The sequence below is a fragment of the Hemicordylus capensis genome, chromosome 5 (genome assembly GCF_027244095.1).
Source record: "Hemicordylus capensis ecotype Gifberg chromosome 5, rHemCap1.1.pri, whole genome shotgun sequence".
NCBI lineage: Eukaryota > Metazoa > Chordata > Lepidosauria > Squamata > Cordylidae > Hemicordylus > Hemicordylus capensis.
Window position 1 is genome coordinate 77,237,387 of NC_069661.1, and position 16,620 is coordinate 77,254,006.

Sequence of the window (16,620 nt, forward strand, 5' to 3'; positions counted from 1 at the left end):
GTGTTTCTGGGAAATGACAAAGCATTTAGACTACCCTGCAGTACCCTTCATGTCCTAAGACAATGGGAAAAACAGTTCTTGCAGACTAATTATGAACTGTGCCTTGTTTATTTAAAGTGTTTCTTTACAGCTTTTTGTCATGGCACCTCCACAGTAGGTGGCTTCCTTGTTAAGGAGCTTCCAAGTCTTCTCAGCAAGATAAAACATTCCCAGCATATATCTGGTGCTTGGGTTGGTTTCTGAATTGGAAATAAAATGAACTGATGGCTGCAGTCCTCATCTTCCTCTGTTTCTACTTGGGGAGGGGGGAAAGGATAGGGCTGTATCTGAGTGGTAGAACATCTGTTTGCAAGATCCCAGGTTCCACCCCTGCCCTCTCCAGCTAGGGCCAGGAAAGACTCCTGCCTAGAACCTTGGAGAGCCACTTCCAGTCATTTTAGACAATACTGAGCTAGATGGACCAATAGTATGTCTTGGTTTGAGGCAGCTTCCTATGTTAATATGACAGGCTAGGACTAGAGCAGCCTAAAGAGATGGAGAGCCTTTGGCAGGGTCCAAGCCATTTGACTACAGAGCAAGCAGCATCGATTTGTACAGTGAGCTGCTGGCGTAGGCTTTCTTCCACAATAGTACCAATCCTGGCCTCCAGAGCTGCTACTATTCTCTCACTAGGAATGGCATAAGAGATATCTCTCAGTGTTCTGCTCACTAGTGTAAGGCAGTAGAATTCCCTTTCATACATTTTTTTTAAAGTAGTAAATTCAGAACTCTAGGAAGGGCCAAGTATTCCCTCTAGCTTTCACCCTCTACAAAGACATTGAATGAGATACAGAGGGGGAAATTAATTAAGAGCCCAATGGGGTACAGCAGGATGTGTATAGAATGCTCTATGAAATTGGCCACAGGAGAACAAGTAATTTGCACAGAGTGATCTTCTACTAGCATTATATGGACAAGAGGAGAGAGAATTCTTTACGATTCAATGTCTGCAGTGAGCCTTCACTCCATCGCAATAAATGGTGAGGTGAAAGGGAAGAAAACTACTTTAGTTCAGAACTGGAGTATTTCTACCTTGCAGCACTACTCAAATTATGGGCGAAAATGTAGGAATTTTATTGAGGAACCTCAATAAAATCCATAAGCCCCATCTTCTGCGTCTCCCCAATTTTAGCCAAATCACATCTTCCTTCTAAAAACAATAGTTAAGAGGGCTGTCACAAAAGATAAGAGAGAAGGGTTCAAGCAGTGCTTTGAGCCTGTTTCTGCAATGCCACATTGTTGGGGTGCATGAAAGAATATTTTCTGATGTGGCACCCAGAATCTGGAGCGCCTAACCACAGAAGGTATGGTAATCTCTTACTTTGCCAGTAAGAGATTACCATGACTGTTTGAAAACATTTTTGTGAGTTTTTTATGATTATTATTTATCTGCCGTATAGGATTCCTTTATTTTTTTATAGCTTTCTTGTTCGTTTTTATGCGACCTTTTTGTTTTATGGTTTGTAGTTTCATTGTTTTTCTACTGTTTTTATTGTTGTTGATGCTTAGTTTTGGTGGGGTTTTTTAAAATGCTTTTATTGTCTAAATTGTAAGTCACCTTGAGCATCTTCAGTTAGAAGGTGGAAAGCCAGAATATAAATTATCTTATAAATAAAGCTTCTCTAGATGTGGTGGAGTTGAATAACCTCTTTGCTCTGCTTCTGGTCTCTTACTTTTCCTCCCACCCTGACTTTGAGTGGGACAAACAAATATGCACAGGCCATGATTCTGAACCATTCTGCAGATCTGTAAGCACTGCTCCAATGCCAGAATACTGAAATGATGTTCATGTACAATGTCAAACCCCTTCCTTCACACTGCTCCAGCACAGCCTGAATTTGAGTTCACATTTCCAGTGGAATGTGGTTGCCAATTTGTACAAAGGAGAACTGTATTTCCAAACTGCATTTTCTTCTCTTTCTTTCTCGTCACCATGCCTTATGGTTTTTCTAATAACTGAAATAATTACTTTTTCTTGGTTTCACTTTCTATATTAGGATCTTAATGTATGACATTTCAGCGTCGGATCAAGGAAACCCTTAAAGAACATGCTTTGTGAATACTGAAATTGTTTAACAATTTCAATTAACAATTTAACAATTTTTAGTGGCATTTACCTGGTTCTGGTTGGAAACAACATGCTGGCCAAGATAGGCCCTTTATAACCCTTTATGGGTCAGACCCATAAAGGCAATTCTTATTTTGCTTAAGCTATCACAAAATTAGTTATTTATACCTTGGAATGTATTCAAGTTGATGTTCTGCTAAGAATATTAAGGGTGCTGTTTAGAAAGCAATTGGTTAAAAAATCTAACTCAATTACATTTTGTTTTAGCATTTTGAATAGTAACCATCCATCACTCTATTTGTTCCACCAAATATTGATTATAAAGACTCTTATAAACTAGAATTATAATTCATGTAGAATTGTCTAAATTACCCTGCCCATAGTAGGGAGACTTTTTAAAAAAACCATTTACATTAAAACAAACAAGCCAGTTTTTCATAATTTGTCAAGTTCCCTTTTTATCCATAAAAATGTATACATTCTATATTTAGCTACATGGCTGTACCAGATATATGGTAACATAACATTTTACGACATCCTTATAATGTTCCCAATAATGTTATTCTGTATGTTTTTCTTAATAACATAACAGAAGATTACGATGAGTGATTAATGTTTCCCTTCATATGAAAGACACCAGAGGACAAGGTTGATCAAAATGACTCATGCTGACTAAACCTGTATGCACCGTACTGATTAACGGGATCAAAAGCTTCTTGCATATTGTCTCAGGACCAACATATGCTTGTCTTTGCAGAAAAACTGTCAACATTAGATTTTGCAATGCAGGCAAGACAGGGTTGATCTTTAAAAGTCCATCTTAGTTTGATTGCATAGAGGAGAAGTAGTTCTTCTTAGAAACAAAAACAAAAACTGAAGAAGTTACTCCCTTCATTGGCTTTCAACATCTGTCAAACACAGTGATGGAGTCATTTTTGTCTCCTCCTTTCTCAGTGAAGAGGAACTCAGAATCCACTGCAAAAGGAGTGGAGTTCAAAGAAATAAAATAATCTACATCCAGTGTCATGGTTTGCCATTCTCCTCACACAGACTTTCATATTACTTTGAAAGTAGTCTTTCTTTCAGGCTGTTTTGGAGCAGAAATGTACTACATTTGTTCTGCAATAATATCATGCAATATCAGCCATTTTGTTTTGACAATTATTCCATCATTCATCTAGGGAAACTACGGAAATTCTGTGGAAGATTGCCAGCAGAGATGTTTTTATTTATGGGGTAAGAAATACAATTTACCAATATCTTACCTAGGTTGCTTAATACAAGAAAAACGAGATGTGAAGCAGTGGAAATATACCCATGGTACATGTTAACATCATGGAATATATACTGTCTGAAGGAAAGTGATCTAAGTTTCCATAGTAGCAGCTAAAAGAAACAGAGGAAGGAGAAAAGAAACTTCTGTAGGAAATAGTTCCACCATGGAAGGAATTTACATTAAATGTCTTAGGCTGCAAACTGTTACCAGCTATGCTTATTCTGCATGGCTCCCAGGAGCCTCCATTTGTAGCTGCATTTCCAGGTTTGGAGATTACACTTTGGATATGCTCAAGAGCTGCACTGCAATGTGAGCTCTCAGTTTATAGTACACATGGGGACAGGTTGCTTAGTTGGCAGTGGGCTAGTCACCCCAGGCAAACAAAGCCAGTTAAAACGGGGACCAGATCCATGGCCCCTCCCTATGTGTGGGTCCCAGCTAAGTAGAATTGAGAGTTAACTATATCGAGTTAACTTTCAAGGACACCCTGTACTTAGAGCGAACCACCTCACTCCCCTCCTTTCACTGGAGATAAAACACGCTAATGAGCAGACTATGCCAAGCAGGAAGAAAGTAAATAAGACCGTGAAGTAATGTTCTCCCCATTACAGAGAAGATGAGTCAGTGACATAGACCTAGAGGTGTACCCACTGAAACGATTAATCAGATTATTGGAGAGCCTGTCCCGGCACGGATATTCTTTCACGCACCTTCATACTCTGGTTTTCATCAAAAACAGCCTTACTTGCAAAAGGCACAGCCCCATTGTTACCACAGGAAAAAAGCGATCAGACACAATGAACTCCATGCAGGTCCACCCGTACAATTCTACAGCAAAGCATGACACTAGGAATGTGCTCCCAAGGCACGTTTTGGGATATAAGTATCCCCAGTTCCATGACCCAGGGTGGTTCCTTGTATACTCCACCGTGTGCTATACCTGGGACTCCAAGCAGCAACCTTCGCTTTTCCTTGTATGCTATACTCTCTGTCCAAGATGCCATTTCTATCAGAAACTATGCCCCCCCCCCCCCCATTCCCTTATCTCCTTCCCAACAATCACTCTTATTAAGTCTCAAATATTCTGATTTCTTTTGGAGAAGCCTGAAAACAATTCAAGTTACCAGAAGAGTATATATGATTTCTCTTAGAGGCATAGGTTAAGGGTCTTACATTTATTTCGTATAGGAAAGGGTTTAGGGGCCATCACTCTTAATAGTAGCTTTGCATGCCACACATTTTATGCTTCTTAGAATTTTACTAGCTGACCCGTGCGGCCGCCGCCGCCGCCCTGCGGGGGCCGAGTGCAGCCGCCGCCTTGCCTCCGCGGCCGGGCCCGGCCAGTCCCGCCGCCTCGCCTCCGCGGCCCAGCCAGTCCCGCCGCCTCGCTTCCATGGCTGGGCCCGGCCAGGCCAGGCTACCTCTCTCTCTCCTCCCGCCCCCCCGTCTCCGGCGGGGCAGAGTGCTGCCGCCGCCGCCAGCGGGCCTGGCCGGCCCCAGAGTGCCGCCGCCGATGCCGCGGCCGGCCCCAGAGTGCCGCCATCAGGCCTGCCGCCTTGCCTCTGCGGCCGGGCCCAGCCCGGCCAGTCCCGCCGCCTCGCCTCCGCGGCCCGGCCAGTCCCGCCGCCTCGCTTCCGCGGCCGGGCCCGGCCCCGCTGCCTTGCCCCGCCTCGCTGGGCTCACCGCTCACTGGGCCCCGCCACCACGGCCTGGCCCGCCGCCATCGCTCTGGGCCCGCCGCCTCGCCCCGCCTCACAGCCGGGGCCGCCTCCGCCGCCACGGCCCTGGGCCCGCCGCCTTGCCTCCGCAGCTGCCCAGCAAGCGAATTCTCCTGGGTGTGCTGCCAACCAATTGGGCGCCCCCTGCAGCCCAGCCAATCAGCTGGGCTGCCGGGACGCATTTCTCCTGGGCACACCCAGGAGAATTATATATATAGATAGTTTGCTCAAGCATATTTTATGTATCTTTTGCCACACATTTATCATTCTGTACGTCGTAAGCCTATGAAGCATATATGTCGTAAGCCTATACCAGTGTGGTGTAGTGGTTAGAGTGTTGGACTAGGACCGAGGAGACCTGAGTTCAAATCCCCATTCAGCCATGAAACTCACTGGGTGACTATGGGCCAGTCACTATCTCTCAGCCTAACCTACCTCACAGGGTTGTTGTGAGGGTAAACATAACCATGTACACTGCTTTGGGCTGCTTGGAGGAAGAGCGGGACATAAATGTATACATACATACATACATACATGCATGCATACTTGGGACCCTACTGAGCATCCCATATGCTCTCTTGCAACCTACAGAAATCACTATTTAGACTGGCCCTTGTGCCAATCCACCCAGCTTGCTGTGCACCTATAGGAAGCTGGACCCACAGAGAAGCCATTCTCATGGGCATCCCTCCTCATACTAATCCCTGCAATCCTCCTGAGCTCCATCTCGCTGTCTCTGAATATCGTAAGTCTCCAGCTGCTCGAAGCCCCACTGACTAGAGACAGGTGCAGTATAGCTGTTGTCCAGCTTTCAGGACCCCAGTCTATAACTTCCCCCTTCCCCTTTTCTTCACATCTTTCTCTTGCCCACCTGGGAAACTTACACAATTGGACCTTAAGCTAAAATACCTCATTGTAGTTGGTTTATTTAGAAATGTGCTTTATTGCTTCTTAGGTTAGAACCGCCTCATTGTAGTTAAACTGTTTAGAACATTTTTATTGATCCAATTACACCATTCACTTCCTGTAAAGGTAAAGTCAGTTGAGTCAGTGTCGACTCCTGGTGACCACAGAGCCCTGTGGTTGTCTTTGGTAGAATAAAAGAGGGGTTTACAATTGCCATCTCCCGTGCAGTGTGAGATGATGCCTTTCAACATCACCCTATATTGCTATTGCCTGATATAAGTGTTTCCCATAGTCTGGGAAACATACCAGCGGGGATTCAAACTGGCAACCTCTGGCTTGCTAGTCAAGTCATTTCCCCACTGCACCATTAGGTGGCTGTCTCTTTCTGTAAACCCCTTTATTTCAAATAAATTCTTTTTTTAATTTTGAAACTATATCCTTGCCTCAAATCAGTCATTTCTTGAGTCCAAACATTTGCACAAATTAAAACTGGTGGAGCTGACCCCTTTAAGAGCTAATTCACCACACAAGCCTGGACATTGGGAGTGCCAACCAATCACCCCGGGTCAGTTTCATTAACAAAACCTATGCCTACTTTCCTGGGAACAAGCACCACTGAACACAATAGAGCCCCTTTCTGAGTAAATATGCTTAGGATTACCTTGCATATTGCACTCCTGAATCAATTTAGAAAAGACTTAATTCATTCCACTATGAACCTTATTCTTTAATGACAGGGCTGGGGAGAATAGTTTAAGGATATTTATATATGAGGGTTCCTCTTGTAGAAACTAGTAGAACAACACAGTGTTATGACATACACAAATTTTGGTGACCATATCACAATCTGTGATGGTTTCTGATGAATATTTCCACATTCCTCCTGAAACAGAAAGCTTTAATTGTTGTCATGCTTATATCAATGGCCTTGCATCCTCTTGTGAGATCTGCATTCTAATGATAGTTTTATACATGTATCAGATCACCCACATCAGATGTCTTCCTGTAATCTCTTGTTTCCAACTCCTCACTTTAATAACAGAACAACAAAAATTTCAGAAACTTCCATAGTTATCTAGTAACCAATTGTCCATATTCAGGGAGGAGGAATCCCCCAATTAACCTTCCTGCCCTCTCATACTACATTACAGACATGGGCATTGCCCCAGAGTTGGGGAGGAGGCAAGTATATTCACTCCTTCACTTATCAATGGGAATAAAGATCTGTGCTCCTCCCCAAGAGCCCACCAGATCAACAACCCTCCATCCCTGCTGATGGTCTCATCTTCAGCAGCTCCTGCCTTACATAAAGCCCTACAGTCATTCGTTTGTCCATTCATTCATTCAGTTTTTATACCGCCCTTCCAGAAAGGCTCAAGGCAGTTTAGAACATCCCTCCCCTCTTCCAGCTTGCTCCTTCTCCCCTGGCTAGGCAAGTGGATTGGCCTCCCAATCTCTGGCCTCCCAAGGGGCCTTCCCTGCCCCCGACTTCACTCCCCTCGCTTGCATTTCAACACAGGGCTGCAACTGTGGGGCAGAGTCATCATTATTTTGTCTCCACCAGTCTGCTGCCTCTAGGGCTGCACCAGCTCATATTCCAGGAGCCATCGCCCGCCTCTCCGAGCCCTTCCTATCTTCTGGGAGGGAATTGCTGGGTTGTCCCGGCAACCAGAGCATCCTGCCTCTCTCGGCACATCACTGTTTGACCGGGTAAACAACCCTGTTTCATGGAGGAAAGTGAGGAAGCCCGACACCTATATATAGATGGTGAAGAAAATGAATGTATTTCTAGGTGTAGTTGAGAAAAACACCTGGAAAATTTATTAGCACCAGCAAACCCAAGAGCACATTTTTCACTGAGGAAATGTTAGCTTGGCTAAATGGGATAATGTTCCTAAAGTCTTAAGGTTGCTTCAGGTGCTACATTTAACATAGTAAGGCAATTAAAAGCAAAAGATTAGAAGAGTCAGGTCTTAATATTATTTATTTTTATTTTTACTTTTTTACATTTTATATCCCGCTTTTGCTCCAAGGAGCCCAGAGTGGTGTGCTACATACTTAAGTTTATCCTCACAACAACTCTGTGAAGTAGGTTAAGCTGAGAGAGAAGTGACTGGCCCAGAGTCACCCAGCAAGTATCATGGCTGAATGGGGATTTGAACTCGGGTCTCCCCAGTCCTAGTCTGTTTTTCCTAAACTGTTACCCAAATGGCAATTTCATTTCATGTCAGCTTCAATTCTGAAGGGCTGGGGGAACCTCCTTCCATTTCTCTCCTATCTGGAGTCATACCACAAGCATAACATATCATGCCCCCTATTCACGTCCATAAAATCTTATAATTGTAGAGATAGGACTGAAGTGGCAAGTAATCCCATTCCTGGTAGTAAAGTTTTCAATGTTAACAGAACTCTTCATTTCATTGTGAATCTCCATCCAGGGACATAGCTAGGGGAGATGGGGCCCATATTTGCCCTTCTCCCTGGCAGTCCCTTGGAGTGAGAGAGATAATAAAGAAAACTAGCTTAACCCACACAGAGCATCTGCGCACTAGTACTTGATTGCTCCCCTCACCCCATGGCACAGCCCCCCTCACCTCAGAGATCACTCCACCCTCACCTGAACTGCACTCCTGCTCCTCCTCCTCCATCTGGTTGCTTCCAACCCCCTCACCCCTCTTGGTCGTGGCTGCAGCATTGCTGGCACCTATTGGTCAAGCTCCAGCCCCCTATCCCCACAGACCTCCCCACCCAAGCCAGGCTCCTGCTCCTCCCCACAGTAGCAGCAACGGTTGACCGGGCCCTTCCTCAGCGCCACCACTGCTATGGCCACTTGTTCCCCTCAGGCCACTGACAGGCCCAGTCCCATCCCTTGCCTGCCTGTCTCCCTCCGCCAATGGCCTCAGTAGCCCCAAACAGCAGCAGTGGTTGACTGGGCCCTTCCTTGCTGCGAACAGGGAAGGAGTGCCATGGCCGCTCGTTCCCCTCAGGCCTCTGACGGGCTCGGACCTGTCCCTCACCCTTCCTTCTTTCTTTCTTTCTTTCTCCCCCTCCTTTCTTTTTCTCTCTTTTTTCCTCTTCCACTCACTCTTCCCCTCTTTCTTCTCCACCCTTTTCTTTCTCTTCCCCTTCCTGAATTAACAGATCTTGTTCATCTTGTTTCCTCATCTAATTCAGATCCCTGCCCACTATCCTTTTATATAGAGATTTACAATCCTTTACAATCAAGAACATCTTCCAACCAGTAACAGTTGCATTCCAACTGAACCATCACAGGCTCCTCCTCCCTATCTGCATATGGAACCTCCACTGCCCACAGTGCTTCTGCTCATGAACTCTTGCGAGAGCTGCTATTTACACGATTAGCCACGGGTGCACCTTAGAGAATTATATAGATAGATATAGATAGATAGAAGATAGGGAGGGCTAGAGCTGGGGAGCCCTCAGAAACTGGGGTCCCTGGGTTCTTTGAACCCATCAGCTCAATTATAACACCACCACTGGATGGGTGTACATCCCATATTCCTGGTAGCAACTAGGAAGAAGTAGCTACTCTGCAATGGGGCTAAGTCAGATAGTGATTCACACAGTAACTGCAAATTTTATTGCCGAGATGAGAATTACAGTTTTCAGCAGCTCAGCCAAGGTGTCTAGAATCTGTATGTAACCTATAGAAGGAGCCCATGGGTCTCTTTGTATCCATCGTTATGGTGCTGCTAGACTACAGCACCCACTATGCAAAGCTTTAATCTGCTTTGAAGGTTCTACTTTCTGCCTGGAAGCCTGTTCTATTGCTGGTCTGATCTAAGATACTTCCTTAAGTGTGATTTCCAAATTTATCTCATTTTTTGCTGGCACAATGACTGTTATTCTCTCGGTCTGTTTACTGCCATCCAGAGAACTGTGAAAAGGTTCTTGAAAGGAGAACTACCTTACTGATTAGCAAAAATACTTGGCAGTATTTTTCTCAATTGCCTGGCTCTGCAAGTACAAACTCTTTAAGTAAGAGTTAAAGAGCCAATATCCAGTTTCTAAAATTTGCTGCATTTATATACTGCTGCATTTATATGATTTAATTTATTTATATATAATATATAAAAATTATATATTTGCTGCATTTATATACTTGCCAAGGCATTTATAGTGACTTTCAATTAAATAGGAAAACACATATAATCTATTATATTAATTCTCGTAGACGTGCCTCTGTGGGGATGTGTCCCGGCAACCCAGCGGATTGGCTGGGCGGCAGAGGCGCTGAATTGGCTGGGCGGCAGTTGGCCGCGTAGGGAAGTGACCGCTTGGGGAGGAAAGGAAAAGAAGGAAAACGGGCAAGTGGAGAGGAGAACTGAACGGACTGTGGCAGAAGGGAGGGTGGAAGCTGTGGGGAGAGAAAGCGGTGGAGCCTGGCTGGGCAGAGACAAATGGCTGGCCGCTTCGGAAGATGCTCGCTAGAGGGAGGGTTGTGCAGGAAGGAGCCAGCTGAACACTTGGCTGCCCAACGCACCAGGGACTGGAGGAAGGAGGCGGAGGCAATGGCCAGTGGGGAAAACACAAGCAGGCTAAAAAGCCGCGGGCGGGGGGGAGCACAAATGAGAGAAAGAGGGGGAAACGGAGGAGGGAGCAAGTTGGGGCAGGAGGCTTGTGGGGAGGGGACTGGGGCAGAAGGTGGGGGGAGTGTACTGACGTACAGATGCTCTGTGCGGGATTAGCTTGTGATAAAATAAAATGAGAGCAGATTCAAGGAGGTTCTTGGCCTGAGCTTCCCTTAGGGCACACAGGTGTTAAGTAGCACCTGGAAGTTTTTCACACAGGGCTTTCAGAGCCCTTTAACTTGCATCTCCTCTGGAATGGAGGGGATGCGTTCACATATCAGTCAGATTTACCCCAAAGTCCCTGTGAGTGATCAGGGAGCAGTTCACACACAATTGGGATTTCGCACAGCACGTTAGAGAGCAGCCTGATTTATATCTGGGGTAAAAAAATATCCACAATTTGCATCAGGTTTTTTGGGGGCCAAATTCAAGTTCACAAAGTCTTCTGTGTGTAAAAGTCCCTGGGAAGGCAGGCCAGGGCTTCCCCAACAGTGCTGTTATGCCTTTTGTGTTCTCTTCATGTATAGCCGCGATTCCTACAAAAAGCAGCTGAAGTGCAAATCCTGTGCCTGGCTGGAACTGCATCGTTTTAGAGTGCAATTGGGGGTTCACATAACAGAACGCTCCCTCATGAGTGGGAAAACAGTCCTACTACAAGTAGAGCATCCGATACCAGGATAAAAATTCTGTTCTGCCTCATATTAGTTTTTCTTGCACAGAACTTTTCTCCCTCTTTTGTTGTCCGAGAGGCATCCCATCATCTCAGCCCGCACTGAAGTGGTAGAGTCCAGTCACAGGTTGGAGAAGGCGAACTTGGTCACAGCTGGCCTCGAGAGCAGAGCTTCTTCTGAACCTTGCTGCTCCTTTGTTCTAAAGTGCGGAAGGCCTAGCCAGGCCCCCATGAGCCACGTGCAACTTTCTCCCTCCTAAACCCGACCAGGTGGCTAAGAGGCCTCTCTGTCCTGTTCAGTGGGTGTCTTCTTCTCTGGGCTCCAACTTGGCACTCTAGCTCCAGGCACATGACGCGCCACTCACCACCCTCCGGTGCCTGCCTTGAGAGATTCGGTCCGCAACAACTCCTGCAGGCAGCGGCTGGCTATCGGGGGAGCAGCTGGTCGAGGGCCTCGAGCGCCGCTGCAGCTCGGAAACTGCGCGCTACGCTAGATCCCCTGTTGGCTTTGCTTGGAACGGGTTCTTCCCGGCTTCGCGCAGAGGATCGGCTGGAGGGTAGCCGCCGCCTCCTCCCCAACCCTCCCCTTTCCTGACGGTTGCCGGAGAACAAACCCGCCTGCTGCCGCCGCCTTGCTTGCTGCTGCTGCGGCCGCCGGTGAAGAACTGATCATGAAGGAACAAGAGGAGAGGGGAGAGCAGAAGCAGCGCGGGAGAAAATCGCTGCTCCTTCCCGCCAGCTCCTTCTCGGGGGTGTGGAGCTCTGGACTGGGGGACCAGGTGAGGAGGAGGCTCTGGGGGCAGATTTTCGCTCTTCCTCCCCTTCTAGTGGTGCTTCGGTCTCTCTCTCTCTCTCTCTCTGCGCTTTGAATGCAGTCTGGAGTAGGGCGGGCTTCCCCCCCCCATCCAAATTAGATCTTCTGCACGTGCTAGCCACCAACAGCCGGTACCCCTCGGCTGAAATACAAGGCGGGCAGAGAGCAGATACACGAGGATAAAAAGAGAGGCGGCAGTGCGGGGAGGGGAGGGAGGGAAAGAAGAGGGGGAGCCCTACATGATGGTGATACTGCTGCCTTCCTCCTGTCCAATTTAAGCGAAACAGCAATTGCATCTTGAGTCTGGTGTGGGGCTGGGTAAGCCTACGAGATTTTCCTCCGCATCTTTTCGAAGATGGTCATACGATGAGTGGACCAGTGTGAAATATTGCTTTGGACTCTCACACTCACTCGTGCACTCGAACGCGCGGACACTATAACAGTACAAGCCTAGCTTTGCCTAGGAGTGGGGAGAGGAAGCTTACCAGCAGCAGACCATCTGATCTTTTGGAGTGCGTGTGTGTGTGTGTGAGAGAGAGAAGTCAAGCCAATTGTGGGTTGTCAGAGCGCTTTCCTTTGCCAGGGAGGTTGCTGAGGAGAGGGGGGAGAAAGAGGGATGCTCTTTCAAGGAAGGGATGATGGCAGTGGGTGAGCTTGGAGATCCCTTCCAAACTGGAGCCTCTTGGGCTAGGTCCCAGGTAAGGCAGCGATCCATTTCCTGGCTCAGAAGCAGCTCGGATACCAAACGCCCCTTCCTTCTACTTGGAGGGGAGGAGCGGGAGGAATCTTTGATCTGACAAAGGAAGATCTTGCCAATTGCTCTACGCTCACTCCCGCTTCCCCCTCCTCTTCTGCTGCTGTGGATTGAGGAATTGGTCGCTTCGCTTTGCATGATCCAACTCCCCTCCCCGCCCCCCCATTGCTGCCTGTAACTTCTCATCATCATCAGCAGCAACAGAAGCTCTGCAGCCAATCGCATCTTCTCTGTGGGTTTGTGTGAATGAGGGGGATCGATCCCTGGGCTTTTAGGGTCTCCTCGGACGATGGGGCAGGGCTGTGGCTGACAGTCTGTGCAAGAGATTAGCACGAGGTAACTCTGATCTTTGTCTTGGATCTGTAGATTACAAACTCCCCCCGTGAAGGGGTGACAAGGCTGCCAACCGACTCAAGTTTCAGTTTACTGTTTTGGGGTGAATCGGTGGAGGCAGAGGTGGGGGGAAAGGAAGTCGGAGGCCCCCATCTCAGAAGAGTGAGAAAAGAATAGCAGATCTCACCCGGGTTCTTCTCCAGCATCTACTGTCATTGGCCATGAAGAGAAAACAGAAAAGATTTCTGCAAATGACGTTATTGTTCATAGTGACTCTGATTTTCCTGCCGAACATTGGACTCTGGTCTCTGTACAGGGAGAAACACCTGGTGAAATCCTCGGAGCTGGGAGAGCAGCAGGTAAGTTGAAAGCCTAAGACCCAGCGCTGCCGGGAGCAAAGAGAGTTGTGTCTGTTAAGTGGAGAGTTAAAGCATCTGTTTAGTTGCTTTTAAAAGCTGGGCTGGCTTTGAACAGTGATGCTGAGGCATCCTTTTGACTTGATCCTCCCTCCTGTATGGATGCTGAATGCACTGTAAATATCCTATGAAGAAGCGGTGGATCTGGTGCTGCTGATTAAAAGATGGTCTGGAAGGGGGAACAACTGTATGTTGTGAAAGGAGAAAGTTTTAAGAGGTTAACTTATTGGACTTGAAGAGTTTGGACAAACAAGTGGCAGAAACAGTCAGTTACTGAGCCAAGTGACCAAGTGTGGGTGTGAGGTGATAGGTTCCGCTTCTTTTCTAGTAGACATACACCAGAGTCTATGGCAGGATTCAATTTGATCCCCAGTGTTTGGACATGGGTATGTCTAGGTGTGGCTGTGTATAAGAAGTTTTGCTTTTAATGAAAAGTCAGCTATCTGTTGTAATATCTAGAATGTGTGGTATTATTAACAATTTCTCTAACTTTAATATGACCACATTATATGGTTGTAGAAAGAATGCATTCCTATAGAATGTAATTATGATCCCAAATAACTTCTCTATTACTTTTCATGTTACAAAGTGCTTTACAGTTCTTATCTTCCTTCTCTTTCTACCAGCCCAGTGATTTAAGTTAAACTAAGAGATGGTGACTTGCAGAAGGTCACCAATGAACTAAATAGTTGAATGAAGATCTGCGTTTGGATGTTGTGCAGCCGACTCTAATATTCCATCCATTCAGTGGAGTCCTATAACCTGCTTTCCATTCAGTGGTCCTATCCCCACTTCTGATCACTTCCAAGTGCTCAGTTAGTTTATCCTTTTTGTTTAATGTTGGTGCTGTGGTCAGACTCCGTATGCAAAGGCACAGATTCCCGTCTCAGACTATTCTATCTGCTTGGTGTCATAATGTGTTCTTGAGTATCTCTAGTTTATGGTCATCTTCGTCATCTGAGATTAACAGCAGTTAATATAACGTATATTTTTGTCATAATTTTCGACTCGTTAAGTTTATGTATGGCTCGTAAACCAAAATAAGACTTGCATTAAATTAAGTGCCTTTCAGGGAGTTGCTTTAATGCAAAACTTTAAATCATTGCTACTAATAAATTAGGAAAGGCTGTATATCTTTTGCAAACATTGCTAGGATCCCAACTGTGAAATGTTCCATATAGAATTCAAAGGTTTTGCACATGTATATGGATAAGAGATAGAAATATAGACAACTAATTTTGAAACCCATTTATCTCTCATATCAGAATGTCCCAGGCAGCACCATATATCGTGTGTTGTATTAGTATCTTTAATTTCAAGGGCCATCACTCAAGTATATTATATCCCTTTTGCATACAGAATGCCTGGAAATTACTTTGTTCAATAGAAGACACACTAATGCACATTAAATTGTTGGTTGATAGGGTCCTGTTAAAAGTTGCTGTACATAGTTTTTTAAGTGTTAAGTTAGAAAGTCCTCCAAATCAAGGCACCACTTTAAAACCACTTTAAATTCACAAGACATCACTGACCCCCCACCTTGAAATCACTACAAGATTTATAAAAACATTTACAATATGGTCATAGCTATCTATTCTTGGAAGTAATTTTCACTGTATTCCATAGTGGTATACATGTGCTTGTGTATATGGGATAGATTATAGTAATATTTTCTTGAAAGGCCAATGTGCTTGGCTGTACTAGAATATAACTTTTCAGCTTTATCCACTACTGGTTTAAGGAATTCTTGAGTAAGAAAGACACTTCCTGAATGACTGACACACAAGTTCTTGCTCTCTAGTTCAGTGCCACCTCATTCCTATGCATATTTACTCTGACATTTATATACTAGGGTCAATGGGGCTTGCTCCTAAGTAAGTGTACAGAGAGTTACTGCAGCCTAAGGCATCCTCTTGAATAGAAGAAAATAATCTATGTGTGAGCTGCAGCAACCTTTTAAAAAGATCAATGCATGAACAATGAAGGAATAACTGAAGTTCCTAGCGATCACTTGGTGGAAATGTGGGGTGAAATTACTGCTAATCAGGACTTTAGAGCTCATACTGCTTAAATAACTTTTATTCCTAGCTCTGCTTGAGCAGCAATATGATTGCCTTACTAGTAAAACAAGACTTTTAATGAAGCATGTTGAGCTGAGCTTAACCCCACGCCAAGGATTTTCTATTCAGAGGACTGTAATTCAGTTTCCTGATGAGTATGAAAATGAATGTATGGTAACAAATGGCAGCAGCAAGCCAAGATGAGGCAATAACATATATTGGGCTCATTCACATGGCCATTTTGGAGGGCAGAAGGGTGGATGGGGAGGAAGGCTGCATAACCTTCCCTGCAGATGATTACCCTAATGTTGCTGGACGCGCGGATCGCACGCCCATATGGTCTGCTCCTGCCCCAGGCAGTCTGGTGGTTGAGACGCATCATCCTGGCCCCCAGAAATCCCACAATGCACCACCTGAGACTGGGAGCCCACTCCTGTGCCAGCGCCGTCTAGGAGCAGCAGCCAGCACTTGCACATGATCAGTTAGCCCAGCTTAAGAACATCTGAGCGCCCTTAACCTCGGCTAACCGGCAGACTCTGTAGGTGGTTTTGCTGCTGCAGCGCCTCTGGGATCTGCATGGATCCTGGTGCTTCTCAGGCTTGGCTGCCTTAACCCGGTCTTGGCTTCTCATGAGAACAGCCTGTGAGTGAGTGAGTGTGTGTGTGTGAAGTAGATGGTTTCCAGTGTGAAGAACTAGTTTCATGAAACCTGCTTCACAACTCAAGATGTCTACAAGTGGCAAGAACTGGAATGTAACAAATCTAGATTTCAAAACCCTATATCCTTTATCTCTATTTTAATCTCTGGGATCTATCCTTCAAGAAGTAATGCCAACATTTCCTGAATAATTTTTATATTTTGTTATATTGAGAAGATGATGATTTAACATTAACATTCATTTAAAGAGGCTCTGATCTGAGTGGCACTGAGTCTGAGCTCTGGGTCATTTCCCCCTCATCCTGTTTTTAAGAATA

The 16,620-nt window shown here is 45.7% G+C and overlaps 1 protein-coding gene across 7 annotated transcripts in view; it reads left to right on the forward strand.

Moving 5' to 3' along the window:
• Window positions 1-11,679: 11,679 nt before the first annotated feature.
• The window catches only part of GALNTL6 (polypeptide N-acetylgalactosaminyltransferase like 6), an 818,464-nt gene continuing 813,523 nt past the window's right edge, over window positions 11,680-16,620 (forward strand). For 5 of the 7 annotated variants that reach the window (XR_008308564.1, XR_008308563.1, XR_008308565.1 and 2 more), the window contains exons 1-2: window positions 11,680-12,048; window positions 13,204-13,529. Coding sequence is in view for 4 of the 7 variants with exons in the window: in XM_053255921.1 (XP_053111896.1) it covers window positions 13,392-13,529 (138 nt within the window). In the remaining 3 variants the exon portion in view is untranslated. Of the gene's footprint in view, window positions 12,049-12,301; window positions 12,402-12,556; window positions 12,596-13,203; window positions 13,530-16,620 lie in introns of those variants that run through there. The other 2 variants (XM_053255922.1, XM_053255923.1) reach the window with 2 other exon arrangements.